This window comes from Pristis pectinata, chromosome 16, assembly GCF_009764475.1.
Source record: "Pristis pectinata isolate sPriPec2 chromosome 16, sPriPec2.1.pri, whole genome shotgun sequence".
Classification (NCBI taxonomy): domain Eukaryota; kingdom Metazoa; phylum Chordata; class Chondrichthyes; order Rhinopristiformes; family Pristidae; genus Pristis; species Pristis pectinata.
In genome coordinates, this window is record NC_067420.1 from 27,000,941 (window position 1) to 27,026,398 (window position 25,458).

At 39.6% G+C, this 25,458-nt stretch overlaps 1 protein-coding gene across 1 annotated transcript; it reads left to right on the forward strand.

Moving 5' to 3' along the window:
* Positions 1–455: 455 nt before the first annotated feature.
* Positions 456–2,624, forward strand: sox18 (SRY-box transcription factor 18). Its single transcript, XM_052031307.1, has 2 exons — positions 456–821; positions 1,257–2,624. The coding sequence occupies exons 1-2, from the start codon at positions 542–544 to the stop codon at positions 2,108–2,110; spliced, it is 1,134 nt and encodes a 377-aa protein (XP_051887267.1). The 5' UTR covers positions 456–541; the 3' UTR covers positions 2,111–2,624.
* The last annotated feature ends 22,834 nt before the right edge of the window (positions 2,625–25,458 follow it).

Below are 25,458 nucleotides of genomic sequence, written 5' to 3' on the forward strand. Positions count from 1 at the left end.
AGCCTCTTCTGTGTAATACCTGAGTTTACTGGTTATCTGAGAAGCATAATTTGTACTGTCAGTGTCTCTTTTCTCAGTGAATCCTTGGCTAATTTTGATCTACGGTCTGCTATGTGAATTTGCAATGTCATAATTTATGGTCTTAAATCTGAAACCATTCGCAGTTGTTACTTTTACAGTAATCCACATGTTTATTTTATGGAGAGCAACTACTGTACGTGGTGTTGATTTGTTAAAGTTATCCAGCATGTGAGTTCATCAGAATCGCACTGCCCAAGGAGCCGCCTTTAAAAGTATAAGCCAGCAGTCATTGGTTTGTTGGTGAAACCTCCGCCTCGCTACAACTTGTTTTTTATATTTGATTGGTGAAATCACGCCTCCTGATTTCTGATTGGTGCTGCTCCTGTATATCTGCTCTTGGAGCAGAGGAGCCAAGAACAGAAGTTGTTAAGATTTGAAGAGGTATTTGTGATTGTCAAAGAGATCCGCCCTGTTGAAAGCAACTGGCTATAGGCGGTCAGATAAAAGTGTTTTGGCTGGAATGAGTATTTCTGAGGCCGAATACTGCTGTGTAGAGGATTCGCAGCCTGGAGGCTCTGGCTTGGACACGGCCGCTTCTCCATGGGCTCAGTCCGAGAGCCCTGTCTCTCAAACCGGTCTTGCATCTGCTCAACCCGCGAGTAAAGCGGAGGGGAAAGGCGACACCGAATCGCGGATCAGACGCCCTATGAATGCTTTCATGGTGTGGGCAAAGGACGAACGAAAAAGGCTGGCTCAACAAAACCCCGATCTCCACAATGCAGTACTAAGTAAAATGCTTGGTAAGCAAAGACACTGTGTATTGACCATTAGGACGCAGGCACAATGAAGATGTATTATAGCGAGGAAGACATTGAAGAAATGCTAACTGATTAATTTCGCTTTTGCTGTTAATAAAGCAATAGCTATATTCCAAATGCGCAGATTTGACAACGTGATGTGAAACCAAGTTAGAAATTGATTGACATTAGGACTAGTATGTGACTGCATCAGAAGTTGTAATGTTGCATTGATGACAGAAATGTAAATAAACCAAAGCCTCCATCAGAACAATTTACCTTTCCCCAGGAGGTCATGACAAGTTGCTATAATTAAATTATTTATCTAAACGTTTGTTTTTAACTCAGTCCGTTATCATTTACATTCAATTAACTTATGCCCGGTGTATTGTGTTACGGTGAAGTTAAAGTGAATGACTTTTTTTAATGAATCTGCAGGACAGTCATGGAAATCTCTTCCTTTTGATGAGAAGCGCCCTTTTGTGGAAGAGGCTGAGAGACTCCGAGTTCAACACTTGCAAGATCACCCCAACTACAAATACCGACCACGCAGGAAGAAACAGAGCAAAAAAGTCAAACGAATGGAGACCAACCTTCTAGCACACAACCTGCCCCAGAATCACGGCTCTGCTCTCAGAACCAATCAGGGAGTTGGCGGCGACAACTTCAACAGGAATCAGCATGAGGGAAGACCCTCAGGCCAACATCAACTCCCTTCGCTCAGTCACTACCGAGATTTGCACGGACTGGGTTCGGAGTTCGAGAACTATGGTTTGCCCACTCCTGAGATGTCTCCCTTGGACGTTTTGGATCCGGTGTTCTTTCCGCCGCAGGCGCAGGAAGACTGTAATATCTCCTATGGAAACTACCGTCATCATATAGATTACAGTCGGGAGAAGACAGATGCCTTGTCCTACTCAGACCAAATCTCTGCCAATGTGGGTGAGTTGGTTAGGAACCCACAACATCTGTATTACAGCCAGCTGTGCCCTGGAGGTCAGGGCAGCGTATCCGCTCACCTGGGGCAGCTCTCGCCTCCCCCCGAAGCGCAACGCATTGACAACGTGGAACACTTTGGTCCAACTGAGTTTTGGACAGATGTTGATCGCAGCGAGTTTGACCAATATTTAAATCTGGCAAGGACTCGTCCGGACACCTCTGCGCAAACCTTTCACCTCTCTCTGTCGAAACTGAACCCCAGAGGTGTATCCGCATGCGAGGAAAGTAGTTTCATTTCTGTACTGTCGGACGCCAGCAATGCTGTCTATTACAGTGCTTGCCTCACTGGCTAACTCGCAGCACTCAAACTGTTAAGTGCCCGTGCTGGTTTATTCTCAATACACCATTTTTAAAGAAGTCATTAAACCGTTTTTGCTTCTATTTAAGCCGAAGTGTGCGGAAATCACTGATTGGGTTCCGATTTGGGAAAGGGGTTAATTAAAGTGAACCTAAAAATAACAAGCGACTGGTTGTAAAACAAATGATACAGGAGTTTTCGGTGGCCGAAGCAAATTAATACTAAAAGCGAAAATGTATTAATCAGAGATTATTACAAACAGAATAATTTTGTTTTGTAAGCCATTATGTAGCAGCACGTACAAAATGTGATTGGACTACTTTTGCATAAAATCCAAATGAAAATGTAAATGTTGAGATTTTTTTGAACTGTCCTTTCAGCTTTCGGTGGATATAGCACAATATATTGGCGTTTTTAAAACTGTTCTTACCGCTAACTTTCAATGTATAATTCTAACAAAGTCTCAAACACTTTTGTAAATATAGTTTTTTTTTGCTGTAATTGCATTTTGTAAATCTGTTAATAAATTCTGTTATTTAACAAAACATTTCAGCTTGTAAATTGCTTCCATAATATGATGGTCCATTTCCTGTAAGCCTGAACACATTTGATCGTGCATTTGCTCACTATCCAAAAGTTCTAGATTGCCTTCCAAGTAGCAAAAGTTTTCTGAATACATTTCCTCCAAAACATCATCAGTCTCCTCCCTGTAAACATACTCATTTTAAAGGTTCTGTATTAGCCTGAATATTGATTCTGAATTCATGACAAGTACCTTGTTGAGAGTCTGATTTTTATCAGAGTCCTGAAACTCCATTCACTCTCCAGCCTTTTGCCCTTGCCTTATGTTATATATATATGATACCCTAAAAGAATCATATCGGAATATTTGGGACCCACTAACTGTCTTTCAAACAACAACAGGATTGTCCTGCTTATGTGATGGGAGATCACAAATACTTCTTACTTAAAATTGTTAAAATAGTTTACAAAAGTTATCTAACATCAATTTACATGTCTATGTCACTTTCTCCTATCTCTAAGGCTACTTAATTTTATCTCAGTAATGACTCCAGGCCAATTTCCTTTATTTTGAAATAGCTTTGTGCGATATGATATAAACATAAAACAGCCCCTGTTATTTGCTTGAAGAACATTTTCTCAGGGCCCTCAAAACTCGAGGGACTGAATTGGGACTTGAGAAACTGAGTTACAAAGAGAGGTTGAGTAAGTTAGGACTGTTTTCATTGGAGCTTAGGATAATGAGGGGTGATCTTATAAAGGTGTATAAAATCATGAGGGGCATACATAAGGTCAATACTCTCAGTCTTTTTCGCAGGGTTGGGGAATCAAGAACTAGAGGGCACAGGTTTAAAGTGAGAGGGGAGAGTTTTTTTCAATCTTTTTATTAATTTTCAAATTAATACAGATTAATACATATAACATCGGTAGTTATACACGTAATACAAAGAGATCGGGAGGACATCATGACATATATAGTCATAAAGAATAAAAAATATATTCTAGGCCCCACAGTTTCTTGGTAAATGAATATATTACAAAAAAAATCAAAAGGAGAAAGAAAAAGATTTATTATATAAAAAAACCCAAATCAAAAAAAAATTGTAAGTAATAAAATGAAACAAACTAAAAAAAATTTCAAAATAAAAAAAAACAGACTGATATTTCTCGATGAACAAAGAGCATTATTATGTCGTCAACTCCGCTCCTCTAAATTCAAAGATTTTTGAAAAGGGATCTATATCATATGAAAATATTGAATAAATGGATTCCAAACTTCCTCAAATTTAAGCAAAGAATCAACAGTGCCACTCATAATTTTTTCTAAGTTTAAGCATGATATAGTTTGAGAAAACCATTGAAAAGTGGTGGGAGGTATTGGATCCTTCCATTTAAACAAAATGGATTGCTTGGCCATTAATGTAACAAAGGCAATCATACGACAAGCAGCAGCGGATAGGCGGCCAGATTCCATCATTGGTGACCCAAAAATTGAGGTTGTAAATCAATATTCAATACAGTTGAAATAATAGGGGAGAGATTTAACAGGAACCTGAGGGGCAACCTTTTCACCCAGAAGGTGGTCAGTATATGGAACGAGCTGCCAGAGGAAGAGGCTGAGGCAGGTACATTAACAACATTTAAAAAGTTACTTGGACAGGTACATGGATAGGAAAGGGTTAGAGGGATATGGGTCAAACACGGGCAAATGGGACTAGCATGAGAATAAATAGCTATGATTGATCTATCCTTCAGTCACTCATTCAATATTAACTGACTCCATTTTATGGATTAGTCTTCTCCAATGTTGTCAAGCAAAAAACAAACTACTGGAGGAACTCTGTGGGACAGGCAGCATCTGTGGAGGGAAATGGACAGTCAACATTCCAGGTTGAGCTCCTTATCTCGCAGTCCAGATGGAGGGTATCAACCAAAACGTCAACTGTCCATTTTTCTCTGCAGATGCTGTCTGACCCGTTGAGTTCCTGCAGTGGTTTGCTTTATGTAACAGATTCAAACATCTGCAGTGTCTTGTGTCTCCAATGTTGTCAAGTTCAGATGTGGAAGAGAGTTTCTAAACTGCCTTTAAAAAAATTCCTGAATATCAGTTTATATTGTGCTAATTATCTTCAATAATTTAAATTGATGCAATTAATACCATTCTAATCCATGCTGCTGAAGACTGGCCTCAACACCACTCTAAGCATTGTACACTATTTACACTGATACACCACTACAGTATGGGGTACAAAATGAGAGGTACTGTAAATTCAAAGGTAACTTTATTAAGTGAAGCTCTGCCTGATATTCTGAATAGATAAATAAAAAGAAAGTTACAGGTATTTAAATTTGGGTTTCTGTATCTGTACTTATAAAACTGATGTGAAATAGAAAAATAAAGCAAATATGTAGAAATAAATTGCAACCCAGAGTCTAAAAGGGACTTCCTGCTGACTGAATTATTATTAACCAGGAAGCTAGAAGTGGAGAAAGCAGCAAGATACACCACCTAGGCATGTGGGAAATAAACAGTTGGATAGTGTGGCAAATCATCTGATAGGGAAATTGGATCTCCAGAGATGAGATTTAGGGAATGCAATGTGAATAGCACAGGTCAGCTTGACATTTAAATATTGAAGCATTAGTGTTGAACTTTTTTGATAGCTATCTTTTCAGGACTACTTCACCCTGGGCCATCTTCTCACCTACTCCAATTATCTTTATCATAATTTAATCAGCTTCCTTGCAACATTTTATTAGTTATATATCAGTTCCTCCACACATGCCAGACATTTTTCAGACATCTCCATTTGGATAATGGACCAGTCCTCTTGAAAACTGACACAAGATAATAAAGGGTATAGGTCTTTGTTTATATACAATAGGTTAGTCAGGTAGTCCTGTATGCTATTTTTAATACATTTGTACAATAATGTTTATGAAATTGGTTAGTTTTGCTATGAATTTATGTCTCCTAAAAACAAAATGGATCCACTTAATATTGACAAGTTTATGTTTATTTCAGTTTTCCTTGTTCCGTTAATTAATGTTAAGAATAGCTAATTTGCTATCAAATTAATAACATTTGATTAAGATATGCTGTAAATACAGAACATTGTTCAGTCCATTTATCTCATCTATTCCTGGAGAACTTCAATATCCCACTACGTTTCAGGGTAAGATCAGAAAGATAACATATGCAATTGACAATCCATTATAGATCACAAAGCTTAAAAATATAAGCATGCTACAGTGCATTTTCAATTACTTAGCAATATTTTGCATTTGATTCTATATAGGTAAAATAATAATTACTTCTACATTGTTAGCCTTAACTTAGGGCAACTGAAATGGAAAAGGATGGAAAGTATGAAACACTGTTTGGAATTTTACCAGTAGCAGTGCATTCAGTTCTGGGCCCTGGATTGACAATGAAGCTAAAAGGGTTAGATTTTGTGGACAAGATGTGTAGATAGATTTGTATTCCCTTGAATAGAAAACACTATAGAGATAATTAATGGATTTGATAAGGTAGAAAAAGGAAAACTATTTTCTATGACTGGAGAGTCCACTTCAAGAACAACCTTAATATTAGAGCTAGGCCATTCAAGAAGTATGCCAGGAAACATTCATTAACACAATATGCACTAGGAATTTGGATCTGTCTTTACTGAGAAGATATTGAGGCTGGGTTATTTGATAGATTTCAAAAATGAGACCGATAAGTCTTTTAGACTGAGCTATCAAGGGATTTGGAACCAAGACATGCAAATGGAGTGAAGATAAAGATCATGTGATCTAATTTAACAAACTCCAGGGGGTAAATGGCCCTAATTTTGCTCCTGTCAGTTGGGTGGAAGTCTAAGAACAGTGCCCTGGGAAACTTTCTACCAGGAGCCACTGGGCAAGTCTAGGGTGGGACAAAAATTGATGCTTAATCTTTTTATCCAATGGATTAATTGACACCATTTGCACCATTACAATCACCAGGAATCTGCTAACTCAACACAGAGAAGAAATGATACCTGTTTGGCTCTAGCTCTGTGTGCCTTAGTACACAGTATTACTATCATTATTGAGAAATCCTAAAATACTGTTCTCTTTAAACAAAAAGGTTTGAACCTTACTAGGTGATGTAATTGTTAATATGTTGCTTCATCCTCCATTGAAAGATTGAAATAATTGGTCAGGCATTGGGCCACAATTGTCATAGTCTTCCTTGTGCTGCCGGTAATACCAACTTAAGTCATTTTCACAAGCATCCTGTCTGAGAATTTTTCTCGAAGGAAGTTCTTTGTGACAAATATTGAATCACACAATTCATTTTGCAGTAAGGGTTCTCAGGAAGGAGACAGAGTTGATAGCCATTTATTACTCATTTTCTAGTCCTATATTTCCTGATAGATTATGGTATCACTATTATCAAAACTGCATCTTTTAACAAAATATAAATTGTAGTACTTTAAAAGCCTTAAATTATAGAAACATTCACAGACCTGAGGCATTTTAATCAGCAATGTGAAATATCACAGTTTTGACACTTTTAAACAGGCTGAGTGGAGTGATGTCTCACAGCTGACTATCTAAGTTGTAATACTTGCTGGTTTTGCCTGGATTCAAGTACCTCTCTGTCCAGAGGAGCATCAGATCACTGAAGCAAGTAATGTGAATTTGACAGAGTGCGATAATGATAGCAGGTTCCCTGTAAATGAACTACACAGAATGTAAATGTATTCAGATTTCCTCTTTTATTTGAAGCTTATCTCTATATTTGCTGAGGGTTTTTTTCACTGATATATTTGTTTGTTTTCAGGATCAGATATCTTTGGCAAGGCGCATTTATTGTCAGTGCTTAGTTTCCCAAGAAGTTGGTAATGGATCTTTTTCTTGAACTGATGTGAACCCGATGGTACTGCTGGGAAATTTCCATTACATCAGGCCCTCCAATGTAGAAAAATTGATCTATGTCTGAACCAGGAAGCCTTGGCTTTTAAAGACAAAACTGGAGGTCATGAGACAAACTTTGGTGACACACTAATGCAGCTAGTGGAGGTGCTGTACAGAAGTTTGTCAGAACTTGCATTTAAGTGAGTGAGGTTCCATTGGGAAATTTGCAGGTCTCATTTTAATGCATGTTTGTGGCTGTGATCCACCCAGGTGCTATTTGAAATTATTTTTGACCAGTTTCGCGATTTCTGCAAGGGACTGTGATTGGTTGTGCTAAATTTAACAAAAATGGTGAAACCCATTATCTATGTACTTAAAATTGTTTGCTGATAGTTGCAATTTTTATAATATTAAAAGATGTTTCTTGGTATTGTGCACAGCAAGAAGAGGTGTTTTATAAAAGTGTGAAGTTTGTATGTTCTTCCTGTGATCATGTGGTTTCCTCTGGGTGCTCAGGTTTCAGCTCACATGCCGAGCAGAAGTGGATTGGTAGGTTGTTCGGCCACTGTAAATTCCCCCTGGTGTAGGTGGGTGGTAGAATTGATGGGAATGTGGGGAGAATAGATTAAAGGTAAATTTAGTGGAGGAATAATATTGTTCAGGGAGCTATCATAGGCTTAATGGGCTAAATGGCCTCCTATGTCATATGGAATTATGTTCTTGTGACTTGTTACAGTGTCTTCTTGCTGGCTGAGTTTTCAGGGAAAGAACTGCTTTCAAACTAATTGATGCAGTGAATTCTGTAAACCGTAAGTGCCCCGGTCACATTACAATAGGAATGGAAAAGGTTAGATGTAGAATCCGGTGAATGATGCTGAGAAGATCTGTTTGGAATTGTATGAGGCTCTTTTAAAGCCTTGACCATCCAAACAAGAGGCAAATATTTCTTCACACTCCTGACTTGAGCCTTTTTTTCTGGTTAGCAGGTCTGAAAGTTCAAAAAGGTTAGCCACAGTTCAGAGTAACACAGGCTCTTTCTTGCTCTGACCAGATCTGGTGCATTGATGAAGCCATGTTTCAATGATCCTGCCCTCAGCTAGTCTTCACACTGAAAAACTTAAAACCAAATACACTTGCATAGAAATGCATTAGTGATGTAAGGAGATATAATTTCCAAGGAAACACCATGCAGCTGTGGTTCCGGCATATGTGCAGAGGAATGTGTTTCCTTCCATCCCTGGAACATTATCAATGCTGCAGGTATTTAATCAGTAAATGCTCTCGACAAATATTATTCGTACTTTGTTTCTACACATGTTACATTTTCTTCTTCTTATTAGCTGAACTCTCTAATGAAGCCATGCTGAATTACTTTGATAAAACTAAAGATTTCTTTTTAAACGTTTTGTCCATTTGGTGTATATTCAAGGTTTGGTAACTGCTTCACTTATGAAGAGCCATGGTTTCCTAGATGAAAAGGAATTCAGCTAATTTTCTCATGTTTCACACAAACTTTAACATACCTAGCTTCTAATACAATTGCAAACTTATTTTCAACAAGGGAATAAAATATATGAAATAAAAATGGAAAATGTTGAAAATTAACATTTTTGTGTTTTATTATAGATATCCAGCCATTTTATTGCTTTTTGAATGAAATACTTGAGTGGACGCAGAGCCCATGCTGATGTTTTGAAGACTTATAATTTGTTTTATTTTATTCATCAGTGAGACAAATGATGGGGGGGTGGGGTTACTGTTTACTGGGGGGGGGGGGTAAGAGGCTCACTAGTGACCCACTAAGCAACTCCACTTGTTTATTCCAGCTGTGAGTAACCCTTCCCAATTGTGCAAACCAGAAATAAATCTACTGCCCTCACAAAATCAGTCAGACTGAACTGCAGACTGCTGAAAACTGTTATCGGAAGCCACTTTGGTAAATGGATCAGGATTCATTCATTATGTCTTATAATCAATGCAGATGGATCTGCAAAACAGCATGTGATGGATTATTAAGAGTCATCTGAGCTTCTTGTCTGCTTATCAGTGCATTCTGTTGGCAGATTGTGGGACAAATTTTGAGTACAACCATATTCTCCACAGTCTCCCTTGGTTGACAGGTCAAAGACTTTTGTAAGGTCCAAGGAGGTCTTGTATAGTGTTTGATGCTTCTTCCTGCATTTTTCTTGGAATGGTCACATGATGAAGGTTATGTCCATCGTGCAGATTGATGATCAGAATCTACATTGCAATTTGGAGAGCAGCTCGTCAACTGCTGGGTGGAGGTGGTTGAAGAGAATTCTTGTGATTCCTTTCCATATGGTAATGGGTGGGAGATCCCCTTGTAGTTCCCAAAATTAGATTTGTCTCCTGTCATAATTACAATGTTTTTGTTGTCCCTGGTGTGTCCTCCTCTTCCCTGATGTGGGAGATGACACTGATACATGATGGCTTGCAAACCATAATCTAACCAAAGGTTCCATTATAGACCCATTGATGCAAATTGGGATCAAGTGAGGTTGTGTCATTCCACCAACCCTTTTCTCAAATTTTCTCACCACAATATTGGATTTCACCTCCAACAAGATTCCCACTGGAGCGTTGTTAATCTATAAGATACATGGGAAGCTGTTCAACCCGCATTTACTCCACTCTTGAACCACAGTCACTTCAACCTCAGTCTGCAGACCATGCTTGCAGATCTTTGTGAATTCTCTAGAGTCTACAGATAACACACTGTCCTCATCGGTCACCCCAGAACCCACAGAAATGGATTGGAAAGAAGTCATCCTCAACCTGGAGGGACTGCTTAAGAAGAAGATGATATTTTTGGTAACAATTGGAGTGTGGAAAGCGTCATTTGAATTGCTTTGGGGACCATGATTTTGCAGAAGGAGCATCTCTCTGTCAATGAGTCCCTTATATTCTGTGTAGACAATGCTTGCCTCCTCTGATTGACAGGGACATCAGGCTGTAAATTCTGAACAGGAATATTCCATGGGTAGTCACCATCCTCCTCCTGCTCCTCTTATTCTTGCTTTACTTCAGCCTCTGCCTCCTGGCCCTCAGGCTTTGGGTCTCCCAGTTGTTCTTCCTCCAGCACCGGTTGTGTCCTACTGTATGCAAAGTTCTGCAGCATGCACCACACAGTAATGAAGTTTTCGATTCACAGACTTGACCTGAAACATCGACTTACACCCTTTGCCTCCTCAGATGTTGCTTGAACTGCTGAGTTCCTCCAGTGTTCTGATTTTTCTTCCAGATTCCAGCATCTCCAGTCTCTTTTGTCTTCCATATCTGCTTCACATATTCTTCAAGGTGCTCCAAAACAGATGCAGGCAAGAGAATCTTACCTTCAGCAGAGCTGTAGTATATTCCTGTATCATCCATGTCATTTGGTAAATCTAGTTGTATCTGGGCTCTGGAGTGAGAAGACATTGAGCCCCCCCCAGGGGCAATGTGGTCACTCAGAATGAAGGAATCATCTGTGCTTCCTGGAAGCATGGTTTTGACTGTCAAGAAATTCTTCTGGGAATCCTCAATATCCTGCATACTGAGGGAGTGGAAGCCTTTCCTGCTCAGGAACAGATCTATGTTATTCAGATGAGCATTATTGGGACACATGATTGTTTACCTGTGCTCTGGGAAGGCAACAATATCGTCCCAGGGTCCCGGGCCCACACTGCTACTTTCCCTTCCCTGAAATCAAAGTATACAAAATCATTCCTTCATGAAGGTTGTCTCTCAGTGTCTCTCTCATGTGAAGAATGAGCTGCAAATGGCAGAAAATTTCTGTGGGCATTTGGAATGATCCTGTGGTCAGGAAATTGAGAGTCAAGATGACGTTGACCTCCATGGAGAGACCAGACATGGGAGAATGGCCAAAGAACATTGCACCTGTCTTGTTTAAGTCTCCTTCAGAAAATCTGAGCCTGCAAATCCCTTGTTCATCAAAAGGTCCAGGGATACTGTCGCTGAAGACTCTCTGACAAGTGGGCTTTTCAATGATGGGCACTCTTTTCCTCCTGACCCAAGATCTGCAGCCCACCCTGAGTGGCCATCCCGGCAACTTAATGCAGGAGAAAACTCTCCCTGTTAGACAGAGCATGGACTGTGAACTCTGAAATGTGTTTGAGAAGTCTGCAGTCAGTTGTAAAGCTGCTGAATCAGGTCTTCTAGTGTCAACAGAATGTCCCTTTAAGTAATGAGAAAAGCAACAAACCCGCACAATATTCTTCTGAAGTTAGCCCACAGCAGTTGGAAGTTTCACCATGAGCTCAAGTTTATATCAGGGAGGGCAAAAATGGACATGGTGCAGATAGTGACACAGCAGCTACACACCTGACATGAGGACAATGTCACACTTGCTAATGTCAATGGTGCGCAGAAGTATCTGGTTCAATTTCCCAATGGGCACAATTACACCCAGAATAATGATCAACTCCAGCTACAAATGATGATAGGCACCTAAACAAATGGGCACTCATCAATCAGATTTATTGGCATGTGTAAGTTTGTCGTTTAGTAATCTTACTAGGGAGCAGTGCTTGCAGAAAATGCATCTTCATTGCATTTTTTTGAAAGTTGTCTTCCTTCTTCCACTCCATGGTCTCCTGTCAAGTTTCATGTATTGCTTTTTTTCTGTCTTAGCTTTGTTGCAGTTTGTTTGTGATATCATTTAAACTCCTTGCTGAGATCACTTGCTCGCAAAATCCTCGACCTGATTTGATGCAGTTTAGCTCAGCATTTGATCTGGGATCATGGTTTTCTGTAGAGCTGGCAAATTAGCTGAATTTGCCTGTCCTGATGCAGGATCTTGACCTGAAACGTTGACCATCTGCATGCCTCCACAGATGCTGCCTGACCTCCAGCAGTTTGTTATTTGCTCCAGATTCCAGCATCATCAGTTTCTTATGTCTCCAAATTAGCTTAATTTGCCCGCTTGACGTCTATTGTTACTCACCTCAGATTTTTGAGTTAGGTTGTCTTGAAATTAGCCTGAAAAGAAAACAGTGATTCTTCTGTGAGTGGTTTAATTTAAACCTATTATTTGTGCACTTTTAAAGTCTGATTTATAATATTTAGAGTTAACCACTTATGCAAAAGAAACAATCGGTACTGAAAGGGTTAATCAAGAGCATACATCATGTACAATCACCACATATCAGTGGCAAGTTACCTAAAGTCAGTGTTGCCTTCTACAGAGTATGCAGTATTTGCTGATTCTGATCATTTGTTGCCAGTCTGACATCTCCAGACTCTGTCTGATGGGAATGAGAAGCCTGTTGATCTTAGGCCCTTTGATCTAGATGAAAATGTGTGTATTCAATCAATGCATGCAGCATTCTGTATTTAGTACCACTTGACTTCTTTATACAATATCAGAGGTGACTTCCTGCCACTGAAAATAATATGAACTTTAGGTCCTGGGTAACTGTTGAGGAGCAAACAGACATTTAAGATACTTAATCTTTTTTCTGTATGTGACTGAATGCAGTGGTATCTGCAGTAATGTCCGGTAGTATGAGATCAAACCATTTGTAGAAGATAAATTTGGTTCCAAGGAGTGAAGTGGTTTGGTGTGTAGACATTGGAATGATTCTGGATCTTTAAGAACCAGCCCTGTTTAGCACAGGACATCAATAACTGGGCCATGGATTGAATTCGGAATCAAACTATTTTCCTGTAATATCTGAAACATATGTGAATTCCATTTGATGTTAACCAATTGGTTCTTATAGAAAATGTACACCAAGTTAAATTTGCAATCATAGTTTGGAGGATGTACAGTAGTACAAATTTTAATATTCTTTGGATTCAAACTACATTAATTTCCAATTATATTATGCTTTTAATGTTGCAAAACACACAAAGATTTATCAAACAAAACCAAGCAAAGTATGGTGATGTAAGCAAATCCTTAACTCATACGTATATGATATGATGGCTGAAAATTTGCAATCAGCATTGAAGAGACATGCCCTCGCTGATGTTGAAAGAAATAGTGCTCGAATCTGTAGTGGATTTTGTGGTAAGGACTTCCCTCTTCTGACATTAGTTGTTGTCAAGGATGAGCTCTGAGAAAACTTGATAAACAGTGGTTGTAATACCAATAATACTTTTTAATTTTCAGCATCTGGTTGTCATTGGAAAGGCCAGCATTTATTGCCCATTCCTAATTGTCCTTGAGAAGATGGTGCTGAACCACCTTCTTGAATCCTTCTGGTGAAGGTATTCCCACAGTACTGTTGCATTGTGGGTTACATGACTTAGACCCAATGAAATGAAGTATTGGCAAAATATTTACAAGGCAGGATGGTGCCTGCCTTGGTGGGGAAACTGCAGGTAGTGTTCTTGCTATGTGCCTACTGCCTTTGTCTTTCTTGGTGGTAGAGGTCATGGTTCTGGGCTAATGGGGTAGCATGGTGGTGCAGCTAGTAGAGCAGCTGCCTCACAGCTCCAGCAACCTGGGTTCAAATCTGACCTATGGTGCTGTCTGTGCGGAGTTTGCACATTCTCCCTCTGACCACACGGGCTTCTTCCACGTGCACTGGTTTCCTCCCACATCCCGAAAACCTGCGGGTTGGTAGGTTAATTGGCCACCGTAAATTACACTCGTGTGTAGCTGAGTGGAAGAATAATAGGAGGGCAGGGGGTGGTTGATGATAATGTAGGGAGAATAAAATGGGTTAAAGTAGGACTAGTGTAAAAATGAGTACTTGATGTGGACTCAGAGAGGGCCAAAGGGTTTGTTTAGGTGCTGTATCTCACTGTGACTTTAAGACTAAGCCTTGGAGAGCAACCGCTGTGCATTTTGTAGATAGTATGCATTACAGCCACTGTGTGTAGGTCATGTAGAAGATTAATTTTTAAGGTGGTAGATGGGTTAATAATAAAATGAGCTGCTTCATCCTATTACCACTGATCCAATGGATTTGATAGACTTTAGGTTCAACGAAAACAAAAATGCTGGAAGAACAAAAACATTTCTGTTTTTGTTTCAGATTCCAACATCTGCAGATTTATTTATTTTCCATGACTTTAGGTTCAAACCTGCTCCAAGTTGAATGATATTTGCTGAGGTAATGAATAGAGGTCCTACAATTTGCCTCAAGAGTTTCTGGAGACATTCAGCCTGAGCTGTGGATCCTGACTCTATAGGAACCACTGTTAAAGAGACCGTGTGGCGGTTTTGAAGCTTTCATTGTCTTATTCATTTTCTGGGTGGTTGTTTAAGGAACTGGAAGGCATTCTGCCCTTTGTACTTTCATTGTCCCACGTCATCAGTACTGACGTGCAGTCTGTGTCCCTGGACCCAATACCTCATATGAACTAGCACAGGAGGGAAGCCCAGTTCTGTGGAACTGTGACCCTATATTAGTCAGTATTAGACAGCAGTCTGTCCTTATAGGACCATTTCCCAACATGATTCATTCAGGAGAGCAACTTCTGTCAGTGGAGTGAGTCATAGTTTCATATGAACCCAGGCTGGATGAAAACCTTTCTGTGGATCCATGACCTACATTAGTCAACACCAGACAGAAACTTGCCACTCCGGAGCCATAAACCCCCATCGGTGTTGTGACCTTTAGGAGACCAAATTGGGAAAGCAAAAGAGGAAATATGAATTTTTTATTAGAAAAAAACTTTTTTTTAAGAAGGAGGAAGAATGGTGATAGGATTAAAACATGGATAAACATGTTATCTCTACCACCTATGAATGCGTTATTTAATGTGTGGTTTCTGTATTGACACTGCAGGGAAAAACAATTGAAAATCTTATCACCAACTCTAGGTAAAACAGCCTGTAATGAGATGTCTGGTTATAGGTAACCAAATGCTGTTGCACTTAGCTTGTCTGCTATTTAACAGATCAGTGATTAAATAGTCCTTGTAATTGCCATGTAGAGAGTATGGTTTTAACATTTTAAAGGAATTTAGAATAAATAAAAACTGAAAACATAATTGACTTTAACCTTACACATTTGAATGCATCACATCTTGAACTGTAATATATTTTAATGTGTAAATTAACTTAACATTAGATCATTATTCTCAATTGAGTGATCAAAATTTTGAAATGATTCAACTGTAGTGCTATCTTGTAACTCTGGTTTTATGAAATATGTTAAATTAGCACTTTTATTGGCTAAATCAGTTCATAATGTTAGTTACAGTTTGATTTGCAATGAAGTTTATGATCCCACCTTTTCTGAGCCACTTTAATAGAATGGTGGAACATTTTCCCAGGAAACAATTTCCAGAAATAGGATCACCTGAGAATCACTGCAGCTCAGGATTATAATCTGAAGGCACACTGCATATTCAATCATTTCCACCATCTGTGATCCATTAGATAACAAATATAAGATGTTGCCTGGGTCTAGGGCAATATTATCAGTGCTCTAAAGCTAGAACAGATTTACATATTGATGCTCACTATATAAAAAACAGTAGCCAGAGGTGATTTAGTGCAACCTTAATCAACATCTTTGCTGAGCATAAGGGTGCACAGGCCAGATTTTGGAGAGATGAAGTCCCAGAAAAAGTCCTAGAACAGGCAGATCTTAAACAAAATAAATAATGAAGTTCAATTTTTGTTATGACCACTAATTCATTAATTGGGTTCAATGTGTTTGCCCATCCCAAATCTGTAACTTTAGAACAAACCTCAATATAAATATAATGGTCCATGTTCAAAGACTCAGCTGCCAGCCTTGATGAGTATGTCACCACCATCACGGACTTTATCAGCAAGTGTGTGGAGGACTGTGTACCAAAGAAGACAATACAGGTGTTCCCAAACAGGAAACCATGGATGAACCGGGAGATCCACTCCCTACTGAAGGAGAGGACTGCTGCACACAAATCTGGTCATCCTGATCTGTACAAGAAATTGAGGTATGACCTTCGGAAAGCTATCAGGGATGCCAGGAGGCAATACCAACTCAAAACAGAGTCCCTGACCAGCTGCCAGTTATGGCAGGGCTTACATGCCATAACAGGCTACAAGATGAAGTCGGGCTGCATAGCAAACAACAGTGCATCCCTTCCTGATGAACTTAATGCATTCTATGTGCGTTTTGAACAAAAGGGAAGTGGATTGTCACCATCCACCCTGACAGCCACCTATGCAGCTGAACCTGTGATCACAGTGGAGGACATAAGATCAGTCTTCCGGAGAGTGAACACAAGGGAAGCACCTGGCCCAGATGGTGTCCCAGGCCGCATGCTCCGATCTTGTGCTGATCAGCTGGCAGAAGTATTTGCGGACATACTCAACCTCTCCCTGCTTCCACCTCAGGTTCCCTCCTGTTTTAAGAATACCACTATCACCCCGGTACCAAAGAAAAGCAAGGTAACATGCCTCAATTCTACCGACCAGTGGCTCTGACATCCACCATCATGAAGTGCTTTGAGAGGTTGGTCATGGCACACATCAACTCCAGCCTACCAGCCTATCGGTGAAACAGGTCTACAGCAGATGCCATCTCCCTGGCCCCACACTCAGCTTTGGAGCATCTGGACAGTAAAGACACATACATTAGACTATTGTTTATTGACTGCAGCTGTGCCTTCAATACAATAATTCCAAGCAAGCTTGTCACCAAACTCCGTGACCTAGGACTCAACACCTCCCTCTGTAACTGGATCCTTGACTTTCTAACAAACAGACCGCAATCAGTGAAGATAGGCAGCAATACCTCCGGCACGATTATTGTCAATACTGGTGCCCCACAAGGCTGCATCCTCAGCCCTCTACTCTACTCCCAATACACTCACGGCTGTGTGGCCAGATTCTGCTCTAACTCCATCTACAAGTTTGCAGATGATACCACCGTTGTAGGCAGTATCTCAAACAGCAATGAGTCGGACTACAGGAAGGAGATAGAGAGCTTAGTGGAATGGTGTCATGACAACAACCTTTCCCTCAATGTCAACAAAACAAAAGAGCTGGTCATTGACTTCAGGAAAGGGGACAGTGTACATGCACCTGTCTACATCAATGGTGCTGAGGTAGAGAGGGTTGACAGCTTCAAGTTCCTGGGTGTGAACATCATCAACAGCCTGTCCTGGTCAAATCACATAGATGCCACGGCCAAGAAAGCTCACCAGCACCTCTACTTCCTCAGGAGGATAAAGAAATTTGGTTTGTCCCCTTTGACTCTCACCAACTTTTACCGATGCACCATAGAAAGCATCCTATCTGGATGTATCACAACTTGGTATGGCAACTGCTCTGCCCAGGACCACAAGAAGCAGCAGAGAGTTGTGGACACAGCCCAGCGCATCACGGACACCAGCCTCTGCTCCTTGGACTCTTGTCTTTACCTCTCATTGTCTTGGTGTAGCAGCCAGCATAATCAAAGACCCCACCCACCCGGGACATTCTCTCTTCTCTCCTCTTCCATCGAGTAGAAGATACAGGTGCCTGAGGGCACATACCACCAGACTTAAGGACAGCTTCTACCCCACTGTGATAAGACTATTGAACGGTTCCCTTATACAATGAGATGGACTATGACCTCAGGATCTACCTTGTTGTGACCTTGCACCTTATTGCACTGCACTTTCTCTGTCGCTGTGACACTTTACTCTGTACTGTTACTGCTTTACCTGTGCTACATTAATGCACTTTGTACTAACTCAATGTAACTGCACTGTGTAATGAATTGACCTGTACGATCGGTTTGTAAGACAAGCTTTTCACTGTACCTCGGTACAAGTGACAATAGTAAACCAATTCCAATACCAAATAATAGATTCATAGAGTTATATAGCAACCAAACAGGCTCTTCTGCCCATATTGTCCATGCCAACCAAGATGCCAATCTATGCTAATCCTATTTGCCTGTGTTTGGATTGTATCACTCTAAACTTGCCCAGATGTCTTTGAAATGTTGTAATTGTACCTGCCTCTACCACTTCTGGCAGCTCATTCCATATACCCATTCCCTCTGTGCAAATAACATGCTCCCTCAGCTCCTCTTTAAATCTTTCCCCTCTCACCTTAAACCTATGCCCTCGAGTTTTAGACTCCCCTACCCTGGGAAAAAAGACTGTGATGATGTCCCTCATTATTTTATACACTTCTATAAGGTTACCTCCCAGCCTATCCACTACATGTAGTCTTCGGGCTTCACATGCATTGAAATGCTGCCTAGGTTTCCCTGTAAGAAGTCTGCTTCCCTGACCCCTTGTTGAAGTCTCTGGTCCCTCCATTAGTGATTGTTGTTGCAAAAGCAATCTCCCCATCCTCTTGCCCTTCAAGCATCCTCCTAGGTTTCTGTATAGCCTCTCTAATCTAACCTTTACCCAACGCCAACCTCTCCTAAGCACCAAAATCCATGTCCAACTGTTTCCCCAAAGCTGAATTCATGTCCCACCTGACAAGAGGTTTTCACTCCTGACACTTGGTCAATCAAATCAGCTGCTCTTCAGGAAACAGAAATGTTAATGAGGTCCTGATGTTAATATCAGCATGTCCTTCACTGCCCCAGCCTTTCTGGGTTTTGGATGTGCCATTGCATCCCTCCAACAACTCCCTTGTCTGCTCTCCTTCCCAACCAACCACTCCATAAATATCAGTGCTAATAGGTCTCCGGCTTCTTCTCTGTGCTTGGCAAATGCTCTTTTCCTGGGACAGGAAGAGAGAAAATTTCTGTTTATGTTTTCTGTCACTATCGGCTGAATTCTGTGTTTCATATATGTAGGTGATACTTGCATCACCACACGTCAGATGAATTTTGAGGACAGAAAGGAGATCCTGGAGAGAGCATGGAATGAGATTCCAGAATATTAACTAAAAAACATTCTCAAATTCAAATCCCTAATCTGTACCTACCTTCTGAAAAACTGGGAAGCAGAACAATGCCTGAATATTACTGGGAAGACTAGAAGTTTGAACATCTAAACCACTGGGTATATTTGGGAATAGCATGGGACTGCACTCTGTGTTGCAAAGAACGAAGGTCATCATAACAGCACCATTCTGAATGGCTTATAAATTTGCAGTAAAAAGAACATCCAACCAGCCTAAGACATAGCACTCCATCTGTCTTACCAGTTTGTTTCTCCAGCTGAATATATATCTGCTCCATCTTGTGACAGTGAAGTTGCAATAAGCACATTGACACATGTATTAAGTGATGCATGCAGAATCCTAACAGGCTGATTAAAAACCTACCGTGTTCTCTGCCCGTACATATCAGTTGTCATGGTGTCCATATATTCAGAAGGCAAGTAAGCATTTGACTGCCTTCCACTCTATGGTCATCACCTAGCACACTATGGCTACTTAGCTTTGTATCCTCCATTATATGATTGACTACATTGCCAGAATTATCCTTTAGTAAAAGGAATGGTGTCACGAACCAGCAACAAAAGAAACACACTGAGCATGATTTAGTGTTAAAAACTATTTTATTAATCACTACTTATGATAATACGTAAAATAAAAGTAAAAATGTTAGTATGTTAGAATTCAAAAATGTTAAACCTTGAACGTTAACCCCAAAACTAAACTCTTTGTGTGTGTGTGTGACAAAGTCCAAAACTCGAAGTTCCGGAATGGTTCTTAAAGTTCAGTTCCGCAAGCCATAAGGTGAAACATGAGCAAGGGCTTCTTCAACAACCACCGTTGTCTGAAGATAAGACGTAGACGTAGAGAAACATAGAGAGAGTAAATACGAAATCCAAATGTTCCACGATGGAACCCCAGCGACACTTCAGTGTTTACTCGGTAGTGACTTCCTCACCCCGAAAAGCATCCGAATTGTGGTCGTCCACATACAAATACCTGTTTCCTTCTACAGGTCAGCAACAAAGTGAACTCCACCGGATTACTTCCAACTTCCATACATGGATTTCAGTGGCAAACACAGTTATTGTTTCTCATCCATCAATAGAGAAAACAAGCAGGCTGGTGTCTCTCTCCCTTCTCTCTCTCTCTTCTCCTTCTTCTTCTAACTTCTTCAACAACGTCATTACGTCCTTTATCTTCCATTGACGTAAGCATGCCCCACACACACGTACACACACACTCTCTATCTTAAAGGGACTTTCACTGAGTCCGTAACAATGGTTGAAACTAGGCAACAAATCTATCAAGAGGAATTGGCTAAGAATTAATTCAATGAGGAATTTGCATTTGGCTTCAATTACAAACGATGCATGGAGGAACTGAACGGTTTGTGGATGGGATTCAACAGCTGCAAGCTTTTCATGAAATTATGGGACCTCCATACAACTAACATTGTATCAAAAACAGAAAATGTCAGAAACACTCAGCAGGTTGGGCAGCATCAGTGGAGAGAGAAAAACAGCATCAACATTTCAGATCAATGACCTTCCATCAGAACAGGAAGATTGAGAAAGCAAATATGTTTAAAGTTGCAGAGAGGGGAAAGTGTGGAGAACGAACGTCTGTGGTAGGGTGGAGGCCAGTTTGTCCAGGTAACATAATTGCTTTCACTGCTGGCATTTAGAGAGTAAAAAGAAACAAAAAACATGTTATCTCTCCACCCTTCCCACTCCCTGCAACTGAAATCATGCTTGTTTTCCTCACTTTTTCAGTTCTGATAAATGGTCATTGAATTGAAATGTTGAACCTGTTTCTTTTTCCACAGATGTTACATTCTGATCCAACATTGTCTGGTTCTGATTCAAACTTCCACCAACTTTTTCTTCAACAACTGATGTATATGTCAGGAGAAATAAGTCATGGATTATCTCTTGCAGCACCACAATGTACCGCACAAGATATGCAGCACCAACACCAGAAGCAGTGGCCTGTGGAGAACAATGGGGAAAGATGATATAGAATTATTCAACTAGATACATGGCAATGAAGAGTATCCCTGAATTCCCCCAAATGTACACCTGAAGTCATCATTGATCAGAAATTTAACTGGACAGCCACATTGATATTTAACAGGTCTGAAGCTTGGTATTTTGTGGCTCTGGAACACCTTCCTACCTCCTATAAGGTACAAATGGGGTGTGGTGAAATATTCTCCACTTGCCTGGGGATGAGCACAGCTCCATAACACTCAAGAAGCTCAGTTCCATTCGGAGAAAGGCACCTTGATAGTCACTATAACCACAGTCATAAGCACTCATTCCTTTACAAACAGCACTCCATGGGAAAAATGTAAACAATGTACTAGGTGGATTACAAGGCTTCATAACAGCACCTACCAGTTCACAACCATATTCAACTAGAGACATCAGGGCAGGATGTGTTAGGGAAAGGTACTACCTCCAAATCACACACTACTGTGACTTGGAAAAATATTGCTGTTCCTTCAACAAAACTGCCACTCACTGCTTAATAGCACCCGGGATGTACCTTCACATAGTCTGGGAGGTTTAAGAATAAAGCTCACCAGCATCTTATCAAAGATAACTTAGGATAAGAAATAACTACCAGCCTTGTTAGTAACACTTCCATGCTGTGAATGAACAAACAAATAAAAATAAAATCAAAGAGCATTTTAAAATATTTTATGGAACTGGAAAGTTACAATTGATGCATCAAATTACATTACATGTTTAATACACAGAATAATTTATATTTGCTACCAATCTTTGAACTTTTTGTTTACCTAGTGTCATTATTTTAGATTTATTCTCAAGTTATATGAGAGGTCCCATGATCTCATAATGTCTGTCATTTTCAGGGATGGGAAAAATGAACTAATAATTTAAGCTAAATCAAAATGTACTTCTGCATTTGACCTCAAAAGCATTAGTTGGTTTCCTTGATGTCATGAATCAAAATATTCAATAACTTCTTTCTGACCCAAAAGGGAGAAATTCATCTCAGTAGCATTAAATTACGAGTACCATCTGCTAATTCTATTCAGTTCCATACATTTGGCAATCAGTGACTGTTATTCTCATGTGTAATTAGTGCTAGTGTCAAAGACAAATGTCTCCTTTTTTTTATTTTTTGACTTTCTAATCACACATTTCTCTTAGAGAATTGCATAAACCCATTTGTGTATTAAGACAATATTGTGATATCACAGCTATAAAATTATGGTCCAGCAATTTAATGTACCAGGCAACCAAATCACCAATCTGGCAAGCAGGAAACACCTGTTAATTATGAGTAGCAGCTATGCTGAGAACAATATTCCATGGTTTTGGGGTTGTAAGAAGCATTGGGCCTTTCACCATTCAAATATATTGTCTAGATATATTGTTTGTGGACCCCCTCCTCCCAACCAAGAACAGTTTGCAATGAGGCAGCCAGCACTAGTACCTGCTGCTCTCAGTAAAACAATTCAAAAGGTGATCTAACAACATTCCTTAAATGCACATTACAACCTGTAAGCAAAAAGATAGGTTTGCTCAAAATAATTACCTGAATATGGAGTTAGGTGCAGAGGGAAGGTCTCCTCTCTCACTGGTTTCTCAACCTTGCCTCAATCCCTGCTGCTATTCTACTTGGACTTCAGCATTATCTCCTTCCTGACTATAATCACTGCTACTCTCATTTTTACTCCTCTTGTGCTGCATTTCCTTGTCCAATCACCCCCTTCCTGGTTTGCCCCTTAACATAATCTCCATATCCCTGTGGGATGCTATTGATGATGAAGTGTCTGCATCTTACAGACTCCATCCATGGTGAGCTGTTTGCTGATATCAATTAGATGTCCACACTTCACTGATTTGATGATACTGAGGCCCTAGCACCAATTTTACATACATCATGAGCTTTCCTTTGGATGTAAGCATTATTCCTTGCACCTCCAGAGCACAGCTTGGGATGAGAATGATTTTATTAAATATTGGAAAATGTTTATCATAGAGATAAAAGCAAGTCTGTGAGGTTAATTTTAATTGTTCTGGCAATGAACTATCACAGGCAAGATGGGATGAAATGGCTTTCTTCTGAACTGTAAATATACTTACTTTTTTGGTGCAGAATTAATATTTTAATATTGCATTGCAAATACAAAATAAATATGCTGAAAATTGTCTATATCTTTGTGTGATTTAATAGAAAGCAGTTAAGCCATTTTGCTAAATGCAGTAAGTATTTAGCAGTAGTATCCCCGTACCTATTCCTTGCCTCATCCATTACACATGCTTATTGTTTGTTATACTTCAATTATTGAGGATTTGGAGGCAGCACCAGATCCCTAGAAAATGAATACTAAATCAGAGTTGCGTTAAAAGGAATTTTTAGATTAAGTTAATGTCATTTTTACCCTGCTAAATGAATCATACAAGTGTTGATATTTGACATCAAAGGCACAAAAGTATTTGCATCAACTTTCTTTACCAAGTCAGAAATCAAAATTGGGGAAGTAGCAAATTAAAACTGTTATGAAGCAAACACAATTGTCCTACTTGATTACGGCTGGCTATAATACAACTATTCCCGTGACTGTTGAAACTGCTTCTATCTGGTAGGAGTGTTTGCGGGGAATGTAAATGGGAGCTAGGTATTTACTTAATATGAAAATAAGTATTTGATAACTAATAAACTGACAATTACATTAAATAATTTATCATTTTTAAAAAATATACATAATAATCTCAATCTTATTAACGGAACTAGAGATACTCCAAACATCGCACTGAATATATGCATGCAATGGGTGTGGTGGCATTGTCTAAATCACCGGACAAGTATCCAGATGCCTAGATCATCATGGTTAAGATTTGAACGAAATATCCTTTTACATCCTGCTTGGAGTTCAGGCTCTCAGCATTGTGGAGGTGAAATGGGTGCAGGCTATACATGGCTGAACATCAAGGATTAGGGAGCACACGGCACAATGTATGTGAAGTATTTCAGTTACTGAGACAGACTAATTGCCTACTTTGCTGAAAATAAATGTTACTTTGAGCACTTTTTACTGCATATGTCTTTTAATAAATACTAACAAGAATATATTTATTCTGAAGTCTTGGAAAAGTGGTCAAAAATCCTGGCAAACAGTTTTAATTGTATAGCCTGACATACATTTGATATGGAGACGTAGTCAATACACTGAACAAATCATATTACTTCAAAATTGTGAATTGCAATTACTTAACATTACAGAATTGAAGACATACAGTACATCTATTCTTTTATCTTTATTGGATATGGCACAGAGCATGAGAGTAGGGTTTATGCAAGATCTGCATGAAACACGATTTGAGCCTCAGCTAGAGTAACTCACATTCTGACCACCACGTAACAGGAATGATATAATAGCATGAAGGATGGTGCAGAGATGATTTATTGCGTTATTGTAAGGGATGGAGAGTTGTAGTTATGAGAAAAAGTTTGGTTAGACTAGGGCTGTTTTCTTTGGAACAGAAGAGAGTGAAGGGACAATTAATCAAAGTATGCAAAATTGTGAGATGCACACAGAAAGTGAATAGGAAAGACCTATTTCTCTTAGCAGAGAGGTCAATAACCAGGGAACGTAGATTTAATGTAATTAGTCAAAGGATTAGGGTGGAGTTGAGTGAAGATTGGTGGGGGTCTGGAACTCCCTGCCTGAAGGGTTGGATGAGATAGAAATTGTCTTCATGTTTAAAAAATACATGGATAAACACTTGAAGTGCTGTAAATCACAGGGCTATAGACCAAGAGCTGTGTAATGGGATTAGCCTAATTAGCCCCCTTTGGCTATGGTACTGTAAATGTTTCTGATTCTATGATAGTTCAATCATGACATACAACAGAAAATATCTGAAGTAGGAGATATTTATATTTCTATTATAAGTTTGTATTGATTTTTGTGTCAAAATATTTTTAAGGACAGGCAGAGGAAACTCAAAAATGAATGGTCAGAATATCTAACAAGGGAAAATGAAGTTAAAACCTTTCTGCAGGCATTTTGGACTGATTACCAAAATGAGACTTATTCAGGATGAATTTGCTACCAGTGGTGAGGTGTCTGCACATACTTTCACTGCCTATGG